The following is a 27,015-nucleotide window of genomic DNA, read 5'->3' on the forward strand; positions in this document are numbered from 1 at the left end:
TCATAAGTGAAGTGGAAGTATTTTAACTAAGAATTTTAAAGACACTTATATGTATCTTTCTGTCAACTATTGGAGAGTATTCTGTGGTCTCTTAAAATTTCTCTGGTTAAATATGAATATCCTCCTTGTTTCCTTCCCACTTTTTCTGTTTTTATCAGATAGGTACTTTCTAAGTGAAGGAAAATATAGTTATCCTTTACATAGGAGAATAGGCTCCAACTAAACATTACATGGATTTATAAATTTCATATGTAAAATAAATTATAAATAAATGATAATTACAAAATGATGGAGTTAAACTTGAGAAACAGTCACTATAATGGGACCCGTTGTAACTAAAATTAGATTATTCCATTCACAAATAATGTGTGGAGTCTTTATTATGTAGCAAATTTGTTAATTATCTTTTATAGATAAAAATCAGTGGAGGGCAAATGAAATAAAAAATTGATTGATTGATTTTTTGAGACAGGATCTTGCCATGTAGTTCACACTGGCCTTGAACTTACCTTGTAGCCTAGGGTGGCCTCAAACTCAAAGCAAACGACAGTTACAGACTTACAGTTACAGCTTGACGGTTTAACATGTTCACGAGCCATAATTCATGTTTTGCTGGTGGGTGTCTTGAACTACCAGTTGAATATGCATGCTCTTCATTAATTTTATTAGTAAAAGGACCAATAAAAGTGATTAGATCCATTTGTACCACCAGTGGTACAGCCTGCCCAATGGGACAGTTGTGCACGTACCACCTGTGGTTCAAGCAGGTGGGAATGTGTTAGTCAGGGAAGTAGGCTGCAGGGCATGTGAAGTTAAAGTACTGTTTTCTGAAAACAAGGGATACTTAGTGGTTGCATAAGCAGTGAGATGATAGGAATGTGGAATGTGAATTGGTAGACTAGGTTACTAGTCATGAAGAACCATTGAGAAAAGTAGACAGCATTGAGGAATCTAGAAGGCAGTACAGGAGTGGTTCAGTGTGTATGCTCTAAAAGAACTGGGCTGCCTCCGTTCGGGTCTTGGGTCTCCTAGCACTGTGACAGTGGGCAAAGTTATGTCTCGTAACTCCATTCTTTTAAATGTAAAAAGTGAAACATTACTGTATTACAAGGTTATTAGAGAGGGGTGATCATGATAGTACAAAGGCAAAGCCTTCAGCAGAGTGTGTGGCACACAGTGAGCGCTGGAAGTGGGTGCCAGCACCAGTTTAAATGTGTCTGCTTGCCTTTTAAAAAGACAAGGGGTACCGAGTGGTGAAAGAGCAGTGAGGTTACAGAAATGTGGGATGTGATTGGTAGGCGAGAGTACGAGGTGTGAAGAACGGTCGAGGAGAAGGTGGACATGGCATTGAGGAATCTAGAAGGCAGTGTTTTCTGTCTTTGTATTAAAGATTTTTACATAGCTTACTCTTTCTATTGTGGATGAATTAATTTTGTAAATTTTAAAGAAATCTATAGTTTCTTAAAATATATCAACTGTTCAGTATATCAGTATATCAAAATCACTCAGTATAATTGTGTCATAGAGTTTGTTAAAAGTTTAGTTTGTCTTGAAAGAAGTTTTAGAGACTTGTAAAAATGCAGCTTTATCCATACTGTGTTACTACTGCGTAGAGTTGTACCGGTATTGTTCAAAATGTCAGTCCAGAGATAGTTGGTATTTTTGATATATGCTGACCTGTTTTTTGTTTTTTCAAATTTCTGCTACTTTAGGAGTTAAAGAATGCTGAAATAGCTTTGAGAACCCAGAAAACACCTCCTGGACTCCAGCATGAGAATGCAGCTCCTGCTGAGTAAGTTATTGGATTTTTAGAAACAAATATATCTCATTTTAAGATTACCAAACAGGAGCTAGAAATGTAGCTCAGAGGGAAAATACTTGCCTAGCATGTGTGAAGTTCCAAGTTCTATCCCCAGACCAGGCGTGGTGATGCAGGCCTATAATCCAAGCACGCAGGAGGCTGAGTCAGGAGGATCGCTACCAGTTTGAGGCCAGCCTGGGGCTACTTAGTGAATTCAAGCCAGACTGAACTGCATAGTAAGAACCTGTCTCAAAAAGACACACACAAAAAAGTTCTGTCCCAGAATTTGAAAAGAAAGCAGAATGATAACAATAATATATAAGCTAAGAATTTTTAATTACTGTATGGAAAGGCAGGGTTAACAGTTTATGTGGATTTTTAAATTTATTTCTAATAACCTCAAGTTGGTAGTTTGTTATCCCCATTTTACCAGAGTCAATAGCCAAGAGCTGAACTTTGAACCACTGTTAACAGTTACACTTAACTGTTACTTACAGGGTTTGTTCCTAAAAAATGTTTCATATAATGGAAATATAATTTTTACCCATTAAAGCTTTCAGATTAATGCTGTTGTATTAGTTCCATCCTTCAGGCATACCAAATACAGTTTAACCCTTTCAGTTGTTTGCATAGCTTTTTGTTCGTTTGGTTTTTGAGATAGTGCCTAGCAGTAGCCCCCACTACTCTTGAGCCTTGAACATCCTCTTGCCTTGGCTCTCCTGAGTGGTAAGGTTACAGGCGTGCACCACCACACAGCTTTATTTACATAGGTAATACATCTTCAGGAAGAAAAATTAGAAAATGGAGATAAGTAAAAGAGAAAACCTGTTTACCACTGCATCACTCAGCTTGTATATCCATCTACTTTCTGTGTATCTGTTATACATTTTGTCTTTTGTTTGTTTTTCTGAGATAAGGGTTTCACTCTGTAGTTCAGGCTAGCCTTGAACTCATGGTGATCCTCCTGCTTTAGTGCTGGATTTATAGGCATGTGCCGCCACACTCAGCTATTTTTATTTTTATATCCTTTCATGTTGATGGAATGGTAATAGCTGACACATTCCAAGTGCTTACTGTTTTCTACACAGTATACTCAGCACTCTGTACTTTACCTCATATTTTTTACAACTTCCCCATAGCTGTTGTTCCTCTGGTTTTAGTGATAGAGATCCAGAAGCATCCAGGGGGTGAGTTATAAGTGGTAGAGGTCCATTTGACTCCTGATTCTTCTCTTTTTTCCTTTTAACTTTTTGTTAGATGTAATTTCAGACTTGAAAAGTTTCATGAATAAAATAAAAATTATTTTGTATGCTTTTCATCAGATCCCTTACATATTAGTATTTTTACTGGGGCTGGAGATTTAGCTCAGTGGCAAAGCGCCTGCCTGGCAAGCGCAAGGTCCTGAGTTCGGTTCCCGGTACCGGGAAAAACCAAAAAAAAAAAAAAAAAAAAACTTTTTACTGTATTTCTTTTTTTCCTCATTCTCTTTTATATATATATACACATATATATATATGCATGTCTTTTTCCACCTGAACAGTTTCAATTATTTGCAGACATAGTGCACAGTATGCCTAAGTACATTAATATGTAATTTTTAAAAAGAAAGGTAGACTCTTACATAGTAGTATAATTACCAAAATCAGAAAATCAATGACAATGATAATCCTGTTAACCTTCTTCAAATTAGCATTACCCTGTGCGGCCCCCCCCATCCCCCCCCCCGTGTTTCTTTAATGGACTTTGTCTAATAATTTATCCCTCTGTCTTGTTCTTCACACTGTCAGGAGGGCTCATTTTGCAAGAGCTTTCACAGTTGCCCATATCTTAAAGAAAAGTGTTTATAGGTTCCTTTTGTTACTGTGAGAACGGTAGGTACTTAGTTATAAAATCTGGCTGGCAGTTTAGTTTTTAATTAAATTTTTATTTCAAACTTACTTTAAACTTACAGGAAACTTTAAAAAAATAGTACAAAGAATTTCCTGATAATCATAAATCAGTAGTGTAATTATCAACAGTAGGAAACTAGCACTGGTACAATATTACTCCACAAAATGTACTGGAATTTTACTGATTTATTTTTCACCAATATGTGTTGTTGTTGTTGTTCTTTGTTGTTCCAAAATCTTCCTGGATTGCACTTACTTGTGGATCTCTCTTTAGTCTATTCCTATCTATAATATTCAGTCTTCCCTTGACTTGGACGACCTTGTTACTTAATTTTGTTATTTGTGGACTAGTCTTACTTTGGATTTGTCTTCCATGATCGGAATAGTGATACCTTGATGATTTACAGTGTTTCAGTTTTTGTTTCAGTGATAGTATCTGTGAAATGCTCAAACTAATTTAAATGCTCTACTCAAGAGAGGACATTTATTTATTTGGTATTTGGAATATTTTTAAGATTTGATCTTTTTTGATGTTTTTCTAGCTATTTCAGAATCTTGGTTCAGCAGTTTGAGGTACAGCTTCAACAGTACAGACAGCAGATTGAAGAACTAGAAAACCATCTTGCCACTCAAGCAAATAATTCACATATAACTCCTCAAGGTAACATGCTTACAATGATTAATTTTTGATTGGTACTATTATTTTATTGGTAAGAGAGATTAAACTATGATTATGTAGTGGTGTACAACTTCATATAATAAGTTGTCTTAAATTGCTTTAAGAAAATTTCCTTAAAAGTCTTTGATTAGATCTTTACTTTTTTTTTTTTTTTTTTTTGGTTTTTCTCCGGTACCGAGAACCGAACTCACGACCTTGCGCTTGCCAGGCAGGCGCTTTGCCGCTGAGCTAAATCCCCAGCCCCAGATCTTTACTTCTTGTAAATATAAAATGTTTTATTAAGGAGTTACGGTGGTAACAAGGGTAGAAATCCTAGGCCTTCCCCCTTCTGAGATTACTAATGCAGGTTTTCTTTCAGTCTTTTCAGTCTGCTGTCTTCTCTAACTGGCCATAGAAGCATTGCTGGAAATTTTTTTGTAATTGTTGTTTTTCTCTCTTACACATTAACCATACCCAAAATTGGACTTGAATAATAGAAAAATAAAATTGACTGTAATGTATTTGTGTGATAATACAATTTTCTTTTATAGATTTGTCAATGGCTATGCAGAAAATATATCAAACATTTGTAGCTTTAGCTGCACAGCTTCAGTCTATTCATGAAAATGTAAAGGTAAGTTTTCATGGCCAGTTCATCTATCTGGATATATAGACCCAAGTATTTGTGTATTTGGAAATACAAGTGGCCTTGTTTATTACACAAATAGGTCAAGTTACATATAAGGGAAACGACTAAGACTACTATAGTCATGCCGCTATACAAATATTGGTAAAATCTATTTTTAAAAAGCTCTAAGTGGCTTTTATGGTCTGGTTTTGTTTTTGTTTTTTCCCATTGATTGTTTAACCTCACATCCTCAGTTGAGCATTTAGGTTGTTTCCATCTCTAAATAGTAGTACAGAAAAGAAATATTCTTAGTAGCAAAATGTTTTGGATACTGACTTAACTTTGTGTGTCTTAAATTTGGGTTACTGCAGTAGGAAGCTTGATTATAACACTTCTCCTTTTGTGTTTATTACATTTTAATTTAAATAAAATAATTTATCATTGAATATTTTGATCCTCATATATTAGTTTTAGAATTTATATGCAAGTGAGATGTTAAATATAAGTAATTTTTCCAACTAACCAATAACTATAACTGAATTAAAAATTACATACAAATTTTTTTGAGACAGTCTTGCTGTGTAGTTCAGTCTGGCCTTGAACTCATGGCAGTCTACTGCCTCAGCCTCCCAAGTGCTGAGTTACAGATGTGAGCCACCATACCCGGCTTTGTTTCTGTTTTTCGGAGGTGTTTTTTCTTCCTGTCTTTTCATCAATCTGTTGAAACAGATTTAACTACCTTATCCAGCCAGGAATTAATATATAATAGCTAGTATCAGCTTTATCAAGTCGTAAAACGGTCTTTATTTCATTACCTAAAGTAGGTTTACAGTTTTTGAGATACCAGTGTCATACTTTGTATGGGAATACACACAGGAGAAGGAATGATGGGTTTAGGGGAGATCCATAATGAGGTTTGTTTTTCTTACGTCACATTCCCTATTTCTGACTTCATATTTTCCCCAATTTTCAGTTCTTAGCACGTTCACTTTAGTCCATTAAAAAGGTAGCAAAGTTTGGAACTTGAGCATTAAGTATGGATATCCACACAAAAGGATGAATATCTTGAAACTATAACAGAAAAATGTCTGTGTCTCTGCTGTTTGAGCAAATTATGAAAATTATTTCTGTTAAGAAAAGTAATAAAGGGGGCTGGGGATTTAACTCAGCGGCACAGCACTTGCCTGGCAAGTGCAAGGTCGTGAGTTCCATTCCCGGTACCGGAAAAAAACAAAAACAAACAAACAAACAACAACAACAACAAAAGTAATAAATATGAGAATCCTGCTTTTTCCAAAAATAATATAAAACTTATCTAAATTAGACAATTAAATATTTAATGAAAATACTTAAGAACTGATATGAAATAAAATCATTCCTTTTAAAGGCCTTTGTCAGAGTGTATTCACACCAGGTAATTTGGTAATTTTTCTTACTCTGGGGTTATAAACTCAAATTTTTGGAATCAGTAAGGGGCTGGGTTTACAACTTCACCGTCTAATCATATAACAGTAAAGTAGAAGCCTTCCATATACCCTTGCACCTCTCTTTGTGTGAGTTGTGGCATCTTTAGCATGTGTTTATTTGAGCTTTCTTAAAGAAATGTACTAAAGTGTATGTGTAGTGCTGGCTTTTTAAGTTTATGTGAAGGTTGGGTATTTGAAGGAAAATTTTCGTGAAAAACTATAGTACTTATTTAAATATTACTCAGCTGGCCTCAGACTTAGTTTAGGCGAGTCTAAACAGCTTCACAGAGCCAAAATTTTTAGGCCACACATTGTAAAGCTATATAGCAAAAGTAGAGAATTAAATATTCAACGGAGTGAGAGAACTCTTAAACTCATCACTTTGCACATCAACGTACATTACTAATATTCTTAATTTTTAGATTAGCTAAAATGTATAACATTGGCAGTGTCTGATCATTGATGATTTATTTCATAGTTACATTCATTTACAGATTTAGTCAAAATGGAACTTGGATAACTTTTTCTCCCTATTTCTTCAGGTGCTCAAAGAACAGTACCTTGGCTACAGGAAAATGTTCTTGGGAGATGCCGTAGATGTGTTTGAGGCCAGGCGGGCAGAAGCTAAGAAGTGGCAGAATACACCCAGAGTTACCACTGGGCCCACGCCCTTCAGCACCATGCCAAACGCAGCCGCCATTGCCATGGCTGCAACCCTTACACAGCAGCAACAGCCTGCTACAGGTCTGAATGCATTCAAGTTATAGCTTATTGTTCAAATGCAGAGCATTTATGAGCGTTTTTATAAGTCTTCCTTTTGTGTGAGCACTGAGGAAATTTCTATGAATAGCTGTTCCAGTACAATATAAAAATTGTGATGGACACAATTACTAACACACCTGACAAATGCAGGGTAGTCTAGCAATAATTATACATCAGATACTGAATATTGTGAATTTACTTAATGTTATTTGCTGTATTGCGCTAGTACCCCTTAGACATGGTGTTTCACTACTGAATTACATTTAAAAATAACATTAGATTCTGAAATTGTGATTGTGTCATTTATTGTTTAAGGCCAGAGACCCTCCCCCCACCCACTTAATACTGATAAGTGGTGCACTGTCATTTTCCTCACACACAGTGATTGCAGAATAACCGCCTTCAGGATGAGTGTTCTTACTGATTGCAGATGTACTGAGAATCAGTAGGTTTCTTTGTGTGTACTTTGGAAACAGTGTGGGCCTTGTAAACCAATTTTTAAGATACACGCTGGAGTATTTGTACCTTTTTAAAATGAACAGTAGCAAGAGCAGGAAGAAGATACTTTGAAGTGTGTATTGCACATTAAGTAGGAACTGGGGAAGTTCATATGAAAATAGTGAGATACTGGAAGGCAGGTCCTTTTGTTCTTGGTTTAATTCCACTTCCAATCAGAGAAACATTTTTGTGGCCTAGTTCTAAATGTTCTGTTTGGTCTTTTGGAGGTTTTTAGATATCTTCTTACTCCTGCAGTCTCTTGTCAGGCTTGAAGTTAACATAGAAAAACAGTCTTTATGGATATTGATTTTTTTTTTTCCATGAATCATTTATAAATTTGAGTGAAGCTTGTTTATTCTATAGCATGTGTCTTTCTGAGAATTCCATATAGTCCACTAGCAAAGTATAATACAAAAAGTAAAAAGTTTCAAAAAACAAAACAAAAACCCAACATATTTGGGTTGCATTCATGCTGCCCTGTATTGGAGAAGCATTCTTTGGTCGCCGTTGGCAGTTTGAAGCGTTGTTCTTCATGTTTGGAGATGACAGAATTGACCTGCCGTCTGAAGGACTGATGATGGCTTTATGCCGGGTCTTCCACCTTCTGTGGCTGGACCCATGTGAATAGTGGCTCCCCACATGAGTGCTGTCCGAGAGCTCTAGCTGACTGGGGTGTAGGATTAAATTCTCAAGTTGTAAAGGGGAAGGCATTATAGGGTTGATTACTTTGAAGAACCAGTCCCATAATCCTGATCATCAGTTGTCATGATTATTTAACCAGCTAATCAAGCTAACCATCCTACCAGTTTACCTTTTAGAGCTAGATTAATCCTAAAATAGATCCTAAAGTTTGGGTTGGGTTAAGTGTTAACTGTTTGTTAAATATAATTGATTTCCACTAAAACCTTGAGAAAAGTCACTTAACTAAATGTCATGCTGTAAATGAAAATATTCTGTGGTGAATAATTAAACTTGAAGCAAAAATCTGTCAAGGTTTTGTTTTGTTTTGCTTTTTTTGGTACCAAGAATCGAACTCATGACCTCACACTTGCCAGGCAGGCACTGTGCCACTGAGCTATATCCCCAGCCCTCCTTTTGTTTTTAGCTTAATGTAAATTTTTTGATCTTAAGAATTTCATAGGTTTTCACTCATTCATTTTGGGCTATGGACCTATGAAGATACATGTTCATTCTATGAGTGCCTACTGTGTGCTAGGTTTAAGGGATGCAAAGTAGATGATATTGGGTCTTTGCTGTCTGTGGTAGGAGAGAATATTAGCTTAATCTGCAGTAATCGTCCTAGGAATCTTTTGCTCACGTGCTTTGTCTGTAACTTTTACTAGGCATTTTTTGTCAGGGGACATATACTACTCTCAGTGTTCTTGTAATTTTGGAGTCTACATAAGGGCTTTCTAATTAGATGGCAGAAATTAGAATGTATCGATCTAAACAGTCTTTTACAGTGTTTTTGCTTTGAGTTGTATGAATTTTTAAAGCTGAGAACTTAAATAATAGTGATAACAGTCTTGCATTAGGCTTCTCTTTTCCTCTCTGTCTCTCCCAAGGTCTCCCAGACTCTGTAGTCCATTCCTTTATGCCTTCCCATTCAGATGCTGGTCACTTTAGTCATTAGTCATGTCACTAAGATTGTGAGGTTTATGAGGTTGTTAGGTACATAAATAATGACTTACAGCCCATTTAGTAATGTCTGTAATTTATTTTGTACCCAAGTTATTCCGTATGCTGTATAACATTTATGAAATCCTTTAAGTGCCAATTACAAATTTTAGACCATCTCAAGAAAGCTCGGTCAAGCTCGTGTACTGTTTTTATACATCGCTGTTGATCTGTATGAGTTGAGGTACCAGAGGGTTTTTAGTTTTATTTGCATATAGACTTCTTGATTTATGAATGTAAGTTAATATGGGCACAGAGCTAAGGACTTTAAACTCTTTTTTCTTGTTTCTGCCTTTTTTGCGATAGTACCGCACTGTATAGTCTAGGCTGGCCCTGAGGTCATTATGTGTCCCAGGCCGGCCTCCAGTGTGTGGCTGCTCTGCCTAAGCCACAGAGCGCTGCGATGGCACGTGTGCACCAGCTGTGGCCATTTCATTAGCTTTCCTTAGACGGCTGCGTTCTGAAGGTTGCTTTCTTCCTTATCTGTCTAGAGGTGGAGGATGGCCCTAAATGACTTACTGATCCTCTTTGTGTGTGTGTGTTGTATGTTTGTGCTGGGGATTGAACCCAGGGCCTAGTACATGCTAAGTGCACAGTCTACAACATAGCTATACCCTTAGTCCCCAATTCTTTTTTAATGGAAAAAAATACAATAGGGCTTAGGCATGTGTGATTTATAGTTGGTTGTTCTGAAGGCTGAGGGGAATTGAAAAACCAGCAGGCTATTTATGTATGTAGTGAGCATCAGTGTATAGGAATGCTGGATTTTGCTGTTACGTTTTGACCTTTTAAAAGTTCTTGATGTTTACATAACTTTCTCACATGATTCAGCTGCTGTTTTTAAGGAGTGATGACACATTTGTTAGGTCATTTGTTAGCTACTTTCTAGCTTTTAGTGAAGGTTTGGACATTTGAGGTATAGTGTTAAATAGAAAACTAAGTATTTCGTTTAGTTTCTTGTGCTTTTGTGCTTTTGTTGTATTTAATAACCAAAGGAACATTCCCCATTAAATCAGTTATAAATAAAATTTTTCAAACTGGGGAAAAGGCATTTTTGGGTTTTAAAGAAAAATTATTTTAAAAGACAGTTTAGGAATTACTATACTAAGTACACTAGGTATTTTTAATGATCCTGTAAAATTAAAAAATTTTAGCACTTTAGTCCTCCTGTGAATGCAGTTTGACTTCTAAGAAAGTAGAGTCTATTCTGGAAAATATGAACTACAGTGCTAAGCCTGATTTTGTTGTGGTGACTATATCATATGGTAATTTTTGTAAAATGTTACTCTACATGAAGATTTCACTTTGGGCAGTCGTTGGTATATATTGCTATTAACTTGATTTTATTTATTAAACTAAGAGCCTCTCATTGAATGACTTCAGATTTCAAAGCAGACTTGTACTGTTTACATAACTTTTGCCTGAAGGGTTTAGATTCTGCTTTCTAATATTGAAACTAATGGTAGCCAGAGTGTAATAAATACTAATACTTTGGCATGGGAGATATTTATCATGAGTTTTTACTATTAAAAAATGTTATACATTTGCTTACTAGTTTTATAAATGATGATGCCTTCAGAATTTGTGTGAAGGTACAAAACTCAAAAGTATCATGTATCTGTTGTGCAATGGAAAGTCTTGTCATTGTTAGAAATGAGTTCTTGCTATCTTGAATATTGATGATTTGATAATTATGTTTTATTGCTCTTCAAAACAGGCCCACACACAACAAAAAAGCGTAACTCCTATGACTTATAAGGCTGAGGGCTGTGGTGTGCATTATTCTGTAGGGTCTTCCACCAGCAGTGCCTCCTATTAACACGTGACACTGAAGTCTCTCGATGTTAAAGAAACTGGACATATGCTTTCTACATACTATTTTTGTTAGGAATAAAATAATACGCTTAGTTTCTTTTTCCTATGGTAACATTTTACAAAAGAGTTACTAGACAATTTTATTATTCTCAAATTGATCTCAAACTGGATGTAAAAATTTGAGTCATTTTTTAATTTATTTTTTTATAGTAGTGTAAGAACGTTGGCTGCTATTAATTGTTTCTCTTTATTTTCTGGATAGAAACTTTTTGAGAAGTCCAGTTTCTGTCCCTGTATAGCAAAATGTAGTTTCTCAGATTTTTGGTTTCTTTTAATGCTTTATTTTTTACACTAGCTTTGGAATAGACCTCGTTCTTCATTGGACAACTTGAAGACTTCGATTTCTTTAAAAATTTAAATTTTGTATGCATACTACGTTGGCATTCCCTTAACTTTGAGATGCACTGATCACTGTGCTTGAAAAAGACAAGACTGAAGATTGTACTATGAAATTTATTGAGTAACTTTCATAAACTTATCAAAGGAGAGATTTTTAGATTTTTGTATTCTTAGTTAAAAAAAGTAGTAGTTAAAAAAGAGAGGCTAGTAAGTTTGATGCTATTCTTGCCAAACAAACTCAGCCAAAATCTTTAAAGTAACAAATGGGAAAAGGATGACTAATCGTTCTATACCTGAGTACATTTTCCAAAATGTTGGAAAGGAACTTCTGAATTGAAATCTTGAATGTATTGATCTGTCAAGGTACACAGCTGGTGCCTTTGTAAATGTTCATTATCTATCTTATTTAATCAGGTGATAAGTGGTGTACTGTAGCAAAGCTGAAGCATAGAACTCAGTTGTCACTTTTTGTGAACAAGTTGGAGTTGTCATGTTACTATGTAATTGGTTTGCTTTAAAATGAATAATAAATTTAATAAAATAAAACATTGTCTTGTTTTTTATCTATTTATTGTTATGACTTACATATAAAAAATAATGCCTTGTTTTTTGGGTATTTTTATGAAGTAACATGATAGTTTTTTCATGTTAGTGTCAGTCTCTTGATCACTTGAGACTTGACTCTTAACACTAAGGAGTTTGTTTAAAAATAAATAGAAATAAAAACTTTTACTGATTACACCAAGTAGCTTTATCTGAAAACAAGTGGAAAGCTCTAAAATAATTCTAGAAGTAAATCTAAAAGAACTATAATTTATAATACATTAAAGATTTCAAATTATTTAGTAGATTAAACTAATGTCTTTCATTGTGGTAAGCCTCTTGTAATTTATAATTCTGAGCAGGTTAATTAAAAAATTTTAGATAGGATTTCACTTGGGACAAATAAGTCAGAAAGATCTTGAAAACACAAGTTTTAACAAATGGGATTTGTTAAAAGTAATCACTGTTCAGTTTTAAAATAATTTCATAAAGGAGCTTTTTTCTTGAAAGAGTAAGGCAAATTTGTTTGTTTTCCCCTCCCATTTTTTTTCTTTTTTCTTTTTTTTTTTTATACCAGGGCCACAGCCATCTCTGGGAGTTAGTTTTGGAACGCCATTCGGCTCAGGTATTGGCACTGGCTTGCAATCAAGTGGCTTAGGTTCTTCAAACCTTGGAGGTACACTTTTAACTTTTCTAATATTGCATTAAACTCTTATACATTTGAATTGATACTAGCCTGTAAAAAGTTTTCTAAGAGGATCTGCTGCTATTTTGGAAGTTAAAGTTCCATTTGGCAAAAATGATTCTCCAAACATAATCATTGCTTTGTAGTATTAGATTTAGAACTTAAAGAATCATTCCAACTTCTGTGATTAGTAAATATAAAAAAATTAAAATTAAGTGGTAGGGATGTTCATAGTTTCAAATCAATATGCTGACATGAATTTGAGAGTTATTTAGTTTTAATAAGTTCAATTATAATTAAATTTTTAAAAACTAGTCTTAGTATTACTTGGGAATCCCATCTGCAGCTGATCTCCTAATCATTATTTATATTTGCCCTTGAAAATGAGCACTTTAAATGAGGAATTTATTATAAATCAAACATCTTGACTTCTGTCCGTTTCTAAGAACTTTTGGCATATTTGCTTATTCTATGTATATATACTTGTATACATGAGCAATTGAGCATATTTTAGTTTTAGGTTGATAAGTTAGGTAAATCTGCAAAAACAGATAAATACAAATGCAGCCATCATTTTTTGGTGGTGTTTAATTGAAAGTTCTTTGTGTTTTGGCAAGTGCATTATAATATAATGAATAAAGTTCCTTTTTCCACTAAAGTATATATAATAGGGAGGACCTATAAGCTGTTACCATTATTTAATATAAACTCTATTCTACATTAGAAATTACTGGAGTCATGACAGGTAACCTGATTTCCATGATCTATAATTGTTTGCCATCATATTTCTTAGAGTTACAGGTAGTGATAACTGTTAATCTGAGTACTTTAGGTAAGTCATTGCAAAATCTGGAAAGAATTTGAACTATTTGTGTAGTACACCTGAGAAATTAGTCTTCAAGTACTTAGAATATATTCATTAACGTTGTGTGATGCTTCACGTTGTGAAATTATCAAGAGAGAAAACCTGATATCCCCATTCCTAGTTTCTCTCTGTTAACGTTGATGGTAGTATGGCAGGTATCTACTGTTAGGGACTAATCAATCATTAAGTGATGGACTATTGTATAGTGACAGTTTCCTAGGGTAAGGATTCTGGATGAAAAATGTTTTGGTAAAGAGCAGAGTAAAATTATCTTAGTGTTTACATTGTTGTGCATGTTATGCTTATTTATGAAGTTAGTCTGTTTTTTTTTTCAAATGAAGTACCCATCAAGTACATATATTTAAAACTCTAAGCTCATATTTGAATGGTCAGTAAAATTTCTAACACATCTGAGGGGAAAAATATCAATATGACCTTGATTTTTATGGCCTAATTCTTTAAAATTTACTGATGGGTCATAAACTTAGGCTAAATAGTTACAAATAAGTGGTTTATTTCAGAATTAGTCTGTTTCTTCTCAGTCTTATGCACAGGAATAGATTTCCTTAATAAGGCCATGTTTTTCAACAGTGTATTGTACCTTTGATGCTTTTCAGTTTTACTTGCGAGCATCCTGTAACCTGTGTTTTATGTTCCATTGTATATTTCTCTTATTACCCTTCCACTAGGATTTGGAACTAGCTCTGGTTTTGGATCCAGCACCACAGGGGCCTCCACATTTGGATTTGGAACAACAAATAAACCCTCAGGAAGTCTTAGTGCAGGTTTGTGTGTTTCTGCCTGAATTCCAGGCAAATTTAAAGGTGCAAGTTATTTAATTTAAAAGGATAACTGTTGTTATTTTCAGTAATCTAAAAAGGTCCCTGAATCAATTTCTGCTGTCTGGATGGAGCATGCAAGGCCTAACTGGTTATACAGCTTTATTTCTTAAAAGCTAAGGGCAAGTGTGTGATGTATCGTGTTGTTTTTTTTTTAATTTTGTTTTTTTCTTTTTGAGACAGTGTCTCACTATGTAGTTCAGCCTGGCCTTCAACTCACTATGTAGCCCAGGCTGGCCTCAAAATCACAGTGATTCTCCTGCCTCAGCCTCCCCAAGTGCTGGGATTACCAGCGTGCACCACCATTCCTGGTGTGAAATTTTTTTAATAGATTTCTTAAGTTTTATGTAATAATCATATCCTCTGTTAAAACTAAATGGAGATGAATTGGAGCCCAAGTGACTTACTTCATGGTTGTATTCAGTGTTATAAAAATGAAACCATTGTGATAAAGGTTTAATCCACTTTTTATCATTATTTGTTCAAGAGACCTGCTTTTGTTCCAAACAAATGTTCTTCAGTTCTAAGTCCTTCTGATTTTAAGAATACTACAGTCTTATAATTGATGGTTAATCTTTCTTTCATCTGTGGAATAGGTATGATCATTTGACTGCTAATAGGGAATTTAAGTAGTGTTTAAAATCAGCAATTCCAATAGAGAAAGATATAGAATGTAGTGAGTGGTATCAAAACTATAAATAATACATTAGTTGACTAGGCAGTAAGAGTGCTTCATCTTCATTATACAAGGACTGTTACAAATTTAAGTTTGAATACATACTGCTCTTTGGTGTGTTCATTGTCCTTAACATTGTGAATTGAAGCTTTCTTGGAGGAGTTAAGATTCCAAATCTGAAAGTTTAAGGATTAAATCTGAGGATTTAAGATTTCCAAATCTGAAAGTTTCTCTTCCAGAAAGTTTTGGTGGGGCTGAGGAGGAAGATGCTTGAATGTAATGAATAGGAACGTTTCGGGTAACTTTGTGTTTTCTATAGATTTTATTTACTGTGTGCTGAGACCTCTTTTGGCCTGAATCGCTAAACTTATGTGTTTGAGGGTTCTACCTAATTGCTGAATTATTGTCCTATAAAATTCCACGTTAGAAATTCAAGCGCTTAAGATATTTGCTATTCTTTCAGAAAGAAATTGATCACTCATGCTTTTATGTAATTTGTGTGTGTGCGCATGTGATCTCACTTCTGATACGAGTATTTTCTCCCCTAAACATAAGGGTTTGGCAGCTCAAGTACGTCTGGGTTTAACTTCAGCAACCCTGGCATCACGGCGTCAGCGGGTTTGACATTTGGGGTGTCCAATCCTGCGTCTGCAGGTTTTGGGACAGGAGGACAACTCCTTCAGTTGAAGAAACCTCCAGCTGGAAACAAAAGAGGAAAAAGATAAACATGGTGGAGTCTTGAGAGAACCTTTAGCAGCACTGATCATTCTATGAGCCTATTTTTCTAATGATGCAGTAACAGATTGCATCCCAGGAGATTTATAAAGTTTTGATATTTTTCCCTACTCTGGAATTTGAACTTTGTTTGCCATTCTGAACATCTTTTTTCTTGTGAATTTAAAATATGGCTGGTGTTCTTTTGTTCTTATTTTTGATTCTCTATGTAACAAATGTTGTGATTACAGTACATCACTAATTGGTAGTAGTAAAAAACCATTAGTCTAAAACCTGTTATTAACCTAATGTTAATAGTAAAGTCTTTGTTCATAAAGTTTACATTATGTGAATATATGCACATTGGTTTCTTACACAAATATACGAAGTCTAGGGCCCATCCTAGAATTAGTTTGTTCCTTGTTGCAGGCCTTTTAAACTACACTGCAGGGCATCTTGTGAATATATATGTAAATATATACAGAATAAAACAATTGTGTGTGCATATAAAATATATATTTACAGACCTACAACTTTTGCCTCAAGACGGTTCCCCCTTTTTAAAGGTATTCAGTTTTTCAAATCCTCACAGCTTATAGAATGATGAGCTAGAGATATACCCTCTCATTTTATTTGTTTGCTTAAAGACTTACTAAACAGTTACTGGTGTAAATATTTGACCAACTCAGTTGCCCCAGTCTTTGCCGTTTTTGTTTCCGCCTTCACCTTTAGCAGCTACTCTAAATGAGGAATGCTACAAGACTCATCAACTTGTAACAACTTGATAAGCCTGTGTATTTTCATACTGCTTCTGTGAGATCTCTGCATATCTGAGATGGGCCTACAGGAGCATACATATTTGAACTCCAGACTGGTGTTCCGGGGCAAAGAGCTATTAAACCAAATTGATTCTATGCAGGTGAAGGATGCACTATTACTTTAAGTGAAAACTTTTCTAACTATTCCAATACAGAGTTCTTTCTTACAGGGCTATTGATACTGACTGACACCAAATGGAGTGGCTTCTCAGCCTCTTAATGTCTTAAGTAAGTGCTTAACTTGGAATAGAGAAGCAGTATATTTTAAGAAAGAAAAATATTCTTTGTAGCAACTCTACTCTCCTCAGTTGTAATAGGGAACAGACAGAGCTCCAGGTTCAGCATAGGCATGTCAGGTTGCATCTGTGTAATATTTACTTGTATTCCTACTAGTGATGACAGGTGGGTAAAAGAGAATATAGGAAAAAGAGCGCCTTAGTCACAGTTTCACAGAGAAACCATTAGTTAGACCTATCTATCTTTCAAGTACAGTTTTCAGATGGGATGTAAACATGGAATTTCATTGAAAACAGTTTAATTTTTTATACAGAAGGTTTTGTACATAATGTACATCAGTGACTATTTTCAGAATCATTTTCACCAAGGCACCTTTTTTTCTAAAATAGGTATTGCATATATAAATATGTATACACATATATTTTTAGTATATCATTAATTGGGTTTGGTTATAAAAGTGTTGTCAAATCTGTTTTATTTATCCGCATATTGCAGTGATTAGTTTTTTTTGAATGGAAACATTTGCACCTTTATGCATTAAAATAAGGAAAATTATTTGTCTCTGAGCGCTAAACTTGTTCTATTCTTGCATATTTCTCTAATACTGTAATTTTCAGATCCACGTCATGGGAGAGGTTAGGAAAAAAGGTCTGATTTTGTGTTTTTGTATCATTGTCAGAGTTAGAATGCAATTAGCAAACTTTTTATAAAAAGGACATTGCATTGTGCTGCAAAAATCTGAATATTTATATATTTCTTGGTTTTTTTCTTTATATGCTTTACTCTTTAATATGTTGAACCACTGGAAATTTGTAACAGGTTAATTTGTGATGAGTTTAAGTGTTGTCTCCATTGTGTTCATTTTGTCTAGAGCCTATTATGGAAATAATAAAATTTATTGTGTCAGTTGCTTTGAATCTTCATAGGTGTCAATAGTTATTCTTGATATTTAATTTTATTGTCCTCGTTCTCTTTGGTTGGTTAGTGTTTTCACTGGTTTATACATCTTCCTCTTTTTTTTAAATGAAAGAACCCAAGATGGTAAATTCTTGTCACTTGTTTTTGTCTTTTCTCAACATTACAAAAACATTAAACATTTTAGTTACAGAGAAGAACGTTGAGTATAGGACCCCTTCAACTCCTTGTCCCAATCCTGCCCCTTGCCTAGGGTATTCACTAGTAGTGTATCCTTGAAACTTTCTGAAAAATATATTTTTTCCACACACTTGTATAAATACTGTCTTTCCTTTTGCCTTTTATATTTCATTTTCTCATTTTTTGTCATCTTTCAGATCCTTCCTTTAACAAGTGGGTTAAGACTCCATATTCCTCGAGTTGCTTTTTTTGGTGCTAATAGTTGATCAAGGTCATCCGGGGTGTGGTTGTCTCAAGTCTTAACTCTCCTGTTGCTGGCCAGTTAGGTGGTTCTCCCTGCGTCAGTTGTGCAGAAGGCTCAGCGCTTGTCCTCACACATGGCATTTTGTGCTTGTGTTTGATCCTGGAAGACAGTTGCTGTGGAAGTGCATCTGTCAGAGAGCCTTCCAAAAATGCTGTGTAAGCCAGCACTCCTGCCAGTGTGTATGCATACTCAATTCCTAGCGTTCTGTAACCCTGGTTATCCATCCTAATGAGTATTTGTTAGGGTGAACTTTTACATATGTAGACATAAACTTGCTGCATATTATTGGGATTTACATGTTACAGCCTTTGCTTTTCACACCAGATTTTTTCCTTAATGATTTGTAGGCACTCTTTTTTTTTTTTAAAAAATGAAAACATCAACAGACAGACAACCTTTTACAAAATAGCAAAAGATCAGTACAGACAATACGGAGTTACAAACAAAGTGGTAGGAAATTAACAATGCTTGTTGTATTACATATTGATACCTTCAAAGTGGTTTCTCATGAAAACAGAGACATGCAATAGTGATCAATCAAGGACTCACTGACAGTTTCTTTCAGCAAAGAAATAGACAGTAGAACAACTATGTTAACTATCCTGAGTGTACATACATACAAAATTTCTCCTTTCCCTTCTCTTTTCCCACATCCCAGTTGCCCTTTACCCTTGAGTGTTTTCCTATCGTTTCACAATGTCTATCATACCTCTGAGTTTAACTCTTTCAGGTTTTACACTAGTGAGACAATGCGGTGCTTGCACATGCAGGTCTGATTTATTTCACGTATGAGTATGGTCTCTAGTTGTGACCATTTACCTGTAAAGGCCTCGAGTTTATCTTTCTTTGTAGCTGAGTAATATTCCATTATATAAAAGTACCACAATTTTCTTATCCAGTCCTTGGTGGATGGACATTTGGGTTGCTTCCACAATTTAGCAATTACAAATTGTGCTGCTATGAACATAGGTAAACAGATATTGCTGTGATATGACGTTTTTAGATCTGGGAAAATACCCACCAGGGGAATAGCTGGGTTGAATGGGACCTCTAGACCTAGTTTTCTAAATCTCCAAATTCTTTATGCTTTGCCACTGATTTCCACAGTGGTTTCACCAGTCTGCATTCCCACCAATAGTGAAGAGTTCCTATTTCTCCTCAGCCTCACCAGCATTGGTTATTGGTTGATTTCTTAATGCTAGCCATTCTTGCTTGGGTAAGGTGGAATCTCGATGTTGTTTTAATTTGCATTTCTCAAATGACTAATGATGTTGAACATTTTCTCATGTATTTATTTGCCATTTGTATCTCCTTGTCTGAGAAGTGTGTATTCATCTCAGCTGCCCATTTTTGGATTGGGTCTTTGAATTTGGGGGCACTGATAGTTTTTAATTCTTTATATGTTCTAGATAGAAGCCCTTTGTCTGAGGGACAGTCAGCTAAAATCTTCTCCAAGTTTGTGGATTTTCTTTTTACTCTGCTGGTGATTTCTTTAGATGTGCAGAAACTTTTCAGTAGGATGAGATCGCACTTGTTGATTCTTTCAAGTGTTTCGTGTGTAGACACTCTGTTAATGGGCAGATACTGCTATCTCTTCAGAGATAATCTGCAGTCAGCTGAGTTCATGACCCTGCCTTGATCCTGTGCAGTTTACTTAACTTTTATAGACCTCAGCTTCATCATTTGAAAAACGGGCTTAATATGCATGGGTGACTATATTAATAGCTGTCTTAAAGCAGCTTAGTAGTATAACCCTGACATGCCGCAAGCATGTAACTGTTCATGCACCAGTGCCCCGTGGTAGTTCTGGTGGTTGGGTGCTGTATTGTAATGATAGAGAACCTATCTGTGGACGTGGGAGGTGGCTATTCTAGGACATTTACTCCTGATTAGTACATGTTTATAATTCATGGAGGTTATGGTCATCTCGCAGAGGGGTTACATGTACATATTACAGATTTTTTTTTTTACAGCTCTTCCTTTTCTCCCCTCCCTCTCCTCTGGTTCCCCACTCTGCTTTTTCATATTTGTTGGTACTGTTTGTCTCAGTGCACGTTATGGCTTGTATTGTTGACACTGACTGGGGTTATTGGGTTCTTGTACATGGCACAACTGTATCCCTCTCATTCCCTCCCCTCTACTGTCCTCACTCGCTTGGACCACTTCCCTAATTGATGAGATCTGTCCCCTTGTCCCTTTCTGCCTGTCTTTTGTCACTTTCTTTGTGCTTTGCCTCTCAGATGACACCATACGGTATTCAAGCTTGCACACAGAGCACTTTGATGAAGTGCACGTGTTGTGTCGTTTGGTTATTCTTTTAAAATTTTCACAAGCAGTAGTATGCTCTGGGGAGAACCGACATGTTAATACTTTAAACATAGTATAGGCATTTATTAAGTCATTCTTCTCACCAGGTATTGCAGGGTGGTTTTTTTTGTTAGTTTTCCTTAATAGCGTCATGATTTTAATTCTGAAGTGGATTTTTATCTGGCAATAGGTACAAGATCACAAGATCATTTGGGTTATTAGATCTTCTGCCTCATAATTTCTAGGATACTGGCTATGTTAGTGAGCCCCTGGGTCTTGGCACTTTATAAGCCTGGTTGGTATGTGCTTCAGAAAGCCATGCAGCCCAGCTTAATGTACTACTAATCACAAGTAGTGGATGGATATATATGTGTATATATATAATTGTATATATATATAGGGGCAGGGCAACAACTGAATTTGAATAGTGCCTTTAGAAATACTATCGGATGTTTCGTGAAAGGTTAGGTATTAATGGTCTGTCAGAAGATGCTTCCGCCTCCTCTTTCCTCTCCCTCTTATAAATAAGCTTGTCTGCGCTGCACTTCCCGAGTGGAAGGGCTTCATTTCAGCCTCCTTCAGTCTTCCCTGCCTATCACAGCTCACCCGCGTTTACTCAGTGCAAGATTTATCCTGGCACCTACTCAAGACTTACATACTTCACTTGTTGTAATCTCGGTGTTACTCTGTGGAGCAGAAATCTCCATGTTATAATATAGAGGAACGGAGGCCTAGGTTAAGCACCTTCATTGAGGTCACATGGCTCTTAAGCAGGAGCTGAGGTCTGAGCCCAGATGTGTTGAATTCCGTGCAGTGTCGTTCGGTGTGCTCGTGGCACGAGGTAGCATACTGACACTCATGCCTCACCGCTGCAAAGGAACTGGGATATTAGTGACTGCACAGTGATACGGGAAATAACAAGTGCATGGCAGATAGCATCAGGTCCAGGCAAGGTGAGGACCCAGGGGTGTGGGACTTTACAGGAAGGAGACTGTTACCTGGGATGTAAAGGATGCTGTTGGAGAAAGAAGCAAGAACTGCACAGTGACTGTTTCCTGCTGTTTGCTCTGAATTGGTTCCTGGAGAAAAACCTTGTCCCAGCCAGACAGGCCTGCCCATATTGGAAAGGGTAAAATGAACAATTTGAACCGAGCCTTGGGAGCTTCCAAAGAGAAATTTCCAGCGAAGCTTGTGTGATTCCTGAAACCCAGAAGAGCACTTGTGTGCTCTGACCAACAGATGAGGTCTTCTCTTGTGCCCCGCCCCGCCGAGACAGCATCTCGCTCTAGCCCAGGCTGAACTTGAACTCGTGATCCCACTGACTTTGCCTCTCAAGTGCTGGGATTACAGGAGTGTGCCACTGTGCCTGGCCACACTAAGTCTTTTTCTTGCCTGTAAAGAGCAAAACTGAGGTCTTGGAAATAGGTGAGAAGCATCAGGTGCTAAGAGATACCAGCAGATAAAGAAGTGGGGATTACTAGAAAAACTAGTTTCATATCACAATGATGTTTACCTTTTCCTGTTCATTCAATTGAACGCATTTTTTTCTCTCCTGTCAACTAAAAAAGAAAGACTACCAAGCTCCTAAGTGTGCAGTGCTAAAGAATGTTCAACTTGGAGGGCATTCCGTATCATTCCCATCTCTCTGAATGCCCTGGTTCCTGGTGTTAAGTCAGTTGAGCTTAGTAAACGTTTCTTATCATTGCCGTGTAAGGCCCTGCTAGCAAGTCCGGGGAGAGAAGTCGTGGCAGGACATTGCCTGCACTTCCTAGCATTAGCTAACAATGGTCATGCTGTTCAGAGCTCCCCATAGGTGAACTCCTGCACTCCTTAGTCTTACAAGGTTATTGTTTTTACAGATGAGGAAATAGCTACAGAGAAGTTAAGTACTTCCCCTTGTGGCCCCTACCCCACCCCACCCGGGGATGGAACCAGGGCCTTTCGCACATGGGCCCCTCTAGCTCTGAGCCTGGTCTCCAGCCTCAGCCCCGCTTTTTGTGGTACCAGGGATTGAACTCGGTGGGGCGCTCTTCCACTGCGTCACTTTCCAGTCCTGTCTTAATTTTTATTTTGAGACAGTCAGAAGTTGCCCAGCCAGACCTGAAACTTGTGATCCTGCTGCTCCAGCCTCCCAAGTACCTGTGATTACAGACCAATGTCACAGCACCTGTCCTCAACCCTTTTTATAGTAAAAAAATTTATACAGTGTATTTTGAGACAGTCTCAGTAAATTGACTAGGTAATGGTCACTTTAGTAGTGGATAGTCTGAAATTCAAATACAGGCACAGATTGCTTACTGTCTACAAATTATAAAGTGAGACTTAAGTGATAAAAACAAATTCTTGTGATTCAGCTTGGGGCATCAAAATCCTTTTGTTTTGTTTTTTGTTTTTCTTCCGGTACCAGGAATCGAACTCACGACCTTGCCCTTGCCAGGCAGACACTGTGCCGCTGAGCTAAGTCCCCAGCCCCTCAAAAGCCTTTTAATAAGCTATTTTGTTTTTTGTTTTTTTAATTAAATATTTATTTATTTAGAGACAGGGTCTTGCCATGTAATTCAGACCAGACTTAAACTCACTATGTGGCCAGGGCTGACCTCAAACTCAAAACAATCCTCCTGCTTCAGCCTCTCAGGTTCTGGGATTTAATAGATTATTTTGAGCAATGAATATGGATATGATTTATTTTTATGTAGCATTTACATTTTAAAGGCTTTCTATTTATTTAATTTAAAGTGCTTGGAACTCGGTATGGCTCAGTGCTAGAGCACCTGTCTGGCATGATGAGGCCCTGGGTTCGATTCCAGCACTGCAAAACAGTAATCTCAATTTGAACAACGTAAAGGGATTTAAAATAAAAGGTCCATAAATTTCTTTGCCTATTAATACACACCACTTTTCCTCATTCTTTATAGTAGCTGCATGTAGATCTCTCCATATTGTGTTTAACTAGTTCCTTTCAGTGAATATTTAGGTAGCTTCTAGAGTACTTTTTGCTATTAGAAATAAAACTACCTCAGGTAGCTGATAATACTGTATAATTTTGTTGGCCTTTTTTATGAGAGCATTTTTCATGTAGCTACTGGTCATCTCTTTTTTTTTTTTTTTTCTTTTTTATTTCTTTCATTTTTTTTTTGAGACAAGGTCTCACTATGTAGTTCAGGCTGGCCTCCAAGTTGTGGCAGTCCTCTGCTTCAGCTTCCTGACTACAGGACGATAGGCATGCACTGGCCTGCCAGCCTTATTTTTAAAGCATATAGATGTAATCATTTTTTATTTATAGGTATTTCAAAAAATTAACAATTTTGAACTAGGCCTGGACCAATGTGACTTCTTCAAATAAAAATTTTCCTATTTCAAGTTGCTTTTAGGTATTTTTAATACTTAAGATATTCATGTTATGAAATTTGTCACATCTTTTCACCTCTGTTTATGAAGGTTTTTGTGTCATAATTTTTTTCATATCCAAAAGTTTATTTGACAAAAATACAAAGTAATACCATGAACAGAAAGAACCCTGGCTAGAGTTTAAAGCTTGTTCACATTTTAAAAGCTCCCAAATGCTACAAAGGACACAACGTGCAGAAATAAAATCACAATGTTTTGATGAATCAACCAAAAAAACTCTAGGAAACTTTCTTTTTGTTTCCAGTTATCTTTCATTTTGCTCCATATTGATATTTAGGTTTCTCATACAAGAGAAACGATGCAATGTTTAAGCCTGTGTGTCTGATTTATTTCACTTAACATGGTCTCAGAGTGTACCCATTTTCCTACAGATGACTCAAGTTTTTCTTTGTGGCAGAGTAGTATTCCATTGTGTGTAAATACTACATCTTTTTATCCATCTGTTGATGGGCATATAGGTTGCATCCACTATTTAGTTATTGTGCTGCTGTGAACATGGATCTACATGTATCACTGTAATATGATGTCTTCAACTCTTCTGAAAGATAGCAAGAAGGGAAATAACTGCACAAATGGAGTATGTGAGTGTTTGAGGAATCATCATACAGAGTTTCATAGTGGTTCTTCTATTTTATATTCCCACCAGCAGTGTAGAAAGGGTCATTTTTTTCCCCCTGCAGCTTTGCCGGCATTTGTTGTTATATGATTTCCTGATGATACCCGTTCTTTCTGGAGTAAGAGGGAATCTTAGTGTTTTAATTTGCATTTTTCTAATAGCCAACTATACTGAACATCTTCTCATGTGTTTGTTGGCCATTTATACTTCTTTCTGAGAAGTGTCTATTTCAGTTCCCCTTTTTTTTAATTGGGTCTTTTGCAGGGTCTAATTCGTTGTATTCTTTCTGTATTGTAGATATTAATCCTCTATCCAAGGGATAGCTAACAGTTTTTTTCCCCCAATTTGTAGTTTTTCTTCTTACTGTCTTGGTTTTTTGCTTTGCTGTGCAGAAACTTTGTAATTTGTTATGATCCCGTTTGTTGCTTTTTTTATTATTTCATGTGCCATTGGGGTTCAGTTCACCAGCCTCCTACCTACGCCTATATTCAAGGGTTTTACCTATTTTATCTTTTAGTAGGTTGTTTTTCCATTTTAATGTTTAGGTCTTTCATCCATTTTGATTTTAGTTTAGTATATGGTGAGAGGTACAACTAAATTCAGTATTCCGCACATGGATAGCCGGTTTTCCCAGGACCATTTGTAAAGAGGCTGTCTTCTTCCAGCTTAAGTTTTTGGCCCCCTTGTCAAAGATCAGGTGGCTGTATGTGCCTGGAGTTGTTTCTGCATCCTCTATTCTGTTCCATTCATCCACATGGGGTTTTTTGTTTTTCTGCTTTTTGGGTTTTTTTTGCAATTACCGTGCTATTTTTAATCACTGGAGCTTTATAGTATAACTTGAAGTCCAGGACTGTGGTGATTACCGCCCTGCTGTTGTTGCCCAGGATTGCTTTTGCTAGTCTAGGTCTCTTCTGGTTCCCTATGAATTTTAGGATTATTTCCACTAGTTCTGTGAGGAATGTGCTTGGTATTTCAATTGGGATTGCATTAACTCTGTATCAGTTTCAGAAGCTTGGCCATTAGGATGTATTGGTTCTATCTAGGAACAAGGTATATATCTTTCCATTTTTTGATGTCCTCTTCAATCTTTTTCAGAGTACCATAGTTTTTATTGTAGAGGTCTTTCAGTTCTTTGGTTAGGTTAACTCCTAAATAAATTTTCTTGATGCTATTGTGAAAGACATTGTTTCCCTGATTTCTTTGTCAGTGAGTTTATGATTATTGTACAAGTAGCATTATGATTTTTATGTGTTGTCTTTGTATCCTGCTATGATGACTGATTTTATTGTTAATTTTATGAGCCTTTTTGTGAATTTTTTTTTTTCCTTTTGGTTTTTTTCCAGTACTGGGGTTCGAACGCGTGACCTTGTACTTGCCGGGCAGGTGTTGTGCCATTGAGCTAAATCCCCAGCCCCTTTTTTTTTTTCTTTTTAAGACAGGGTCTCGCTGCGCAGTTCCAGCTGTCCTTGAGTTCACTTTGTAACCCAGGCTGGTCTCCAACTCGCAATGATCCTCCTGCCTCAGCCTCTCAAGTGCTGGGATTACAGGCGTGCGCCACCACGCCCAGCTTGTGGAATTTTTTGGATCTTCTATGTAGAAGATCATATCATCTGCAAATAATGAAAGTTTTACTTCTGCTTTCCTGTACATATCCCTTCTATTTCTGTCTCTCACCTGATGGCTCTGGCTAATATTTCAACAACTATATTGAACAAGAGTGGTGATAGTGGACATCCTAACCTTCATCCGGCTTTGGAGGGAAAGCTTTCAGCTTCTTCACATTTAGCATGGTGTTGGCCATTGGTTTTTCATAAATGGCTTTTGTCATATTGAGACGGGATCCTTCTATACCTATTTTCTTCAGGGTTTTTATGACGAATGGATGTTGGATTTTGTCAGAGACATTTCCTGCATCAATTGAAATGATCATGTGGTTTTGTCTTATTTGTTTTTATGTAGTGCATTACATTTATTTGTTTGTGTATGTTGAACCATCTCTGAATCCTTGAGGTGAAGCCTACTTGGTCATGATGTATGATCTTTTTGATGGTTTGTTGCCTTCTGCTTGCCAGTATTTTGTTGAGGATTTTTATGTCTGTGTTTATTAAAGAGATTGGCTTGTGGTTCTCTTTTGGTTGGATGTTTTTCTGGTTTTAGAATCAGGGTAATGCTAGCTTGTAGGGAATTATTCTTCCCTTTCAATGTTGTTATTATTATTAATTATTATTATTATTATTATTGTCTTTCTGAGACAAGGTCTTGCAGTGCAGTTCAGTCTGGCTTTTTTTTTTTTTTTTTTTTTTTTTTTGGTTTTT

General features: G+C 36.3%; 1 protein-coding gene across 3 annotated transcripts in view; it reads left to right on the forward strand.

The window, feature by feature from the left end:
* Nup58 (nucleoporin 58kDa) overlaps positions 1-27,015 on the forward strand; it is a 68,005-nt gene that overhangs the window by 22,659 nt on the left and 18,331 nt on the right. For 2 of the 3 annotated variants that reach the window (XM_005406331.2, XM_005406332.2), the window contains 7 exons: positions 1,713-1,792; positions 4,233-4,351; positions 4,900-4,982; positions 6,985-7,186; positions 12,714-12,812; positions 14,376-14,471; positions 15,757-17,893. In XM_005406331.2, coding sequence (XP_005406388.1) covers positions 1,713-1,792; positions 4,233-4,351; positions 4,900-4,982; positions 6,985-7,186; positions 12,714-12,812; positions 14,376-14,471; positions 15,757-15,926 — 849 coding nt within the window. In that variant the 3' untranslated portion in view covers positions 15,927-17,893. Of the gene's footprint in view, positions 1-1,712; positions 1,793-4,232; positions 4,352-4,899; positions 4,983-6,984; positions 7,187-12,713; positions 12,813-14,375; positions 14,472-15,756; positions 17,894-27,015 lie in introns of those variants that run through there. The other variant, XM_005406333.2, reaches the window with a different exon arrangement.

The sequence above is a fragment of the Chinchilla lanigera genome, unplaced genomic scaffold (assembly GCF_000276665.1).
Source record: "Chinchilla lanigera isolate Chin_1 unplaced genomic scaffold, ChiLan1.0 scaffold00096, whole genome shotgun sequence".
NCBI classification, from domain to species: Eukaryota; Metazoa; Chordata; class Mammalia; order Rodentia; family Chinchillidae; genus Chinchilla; species Chinchilla lanigera.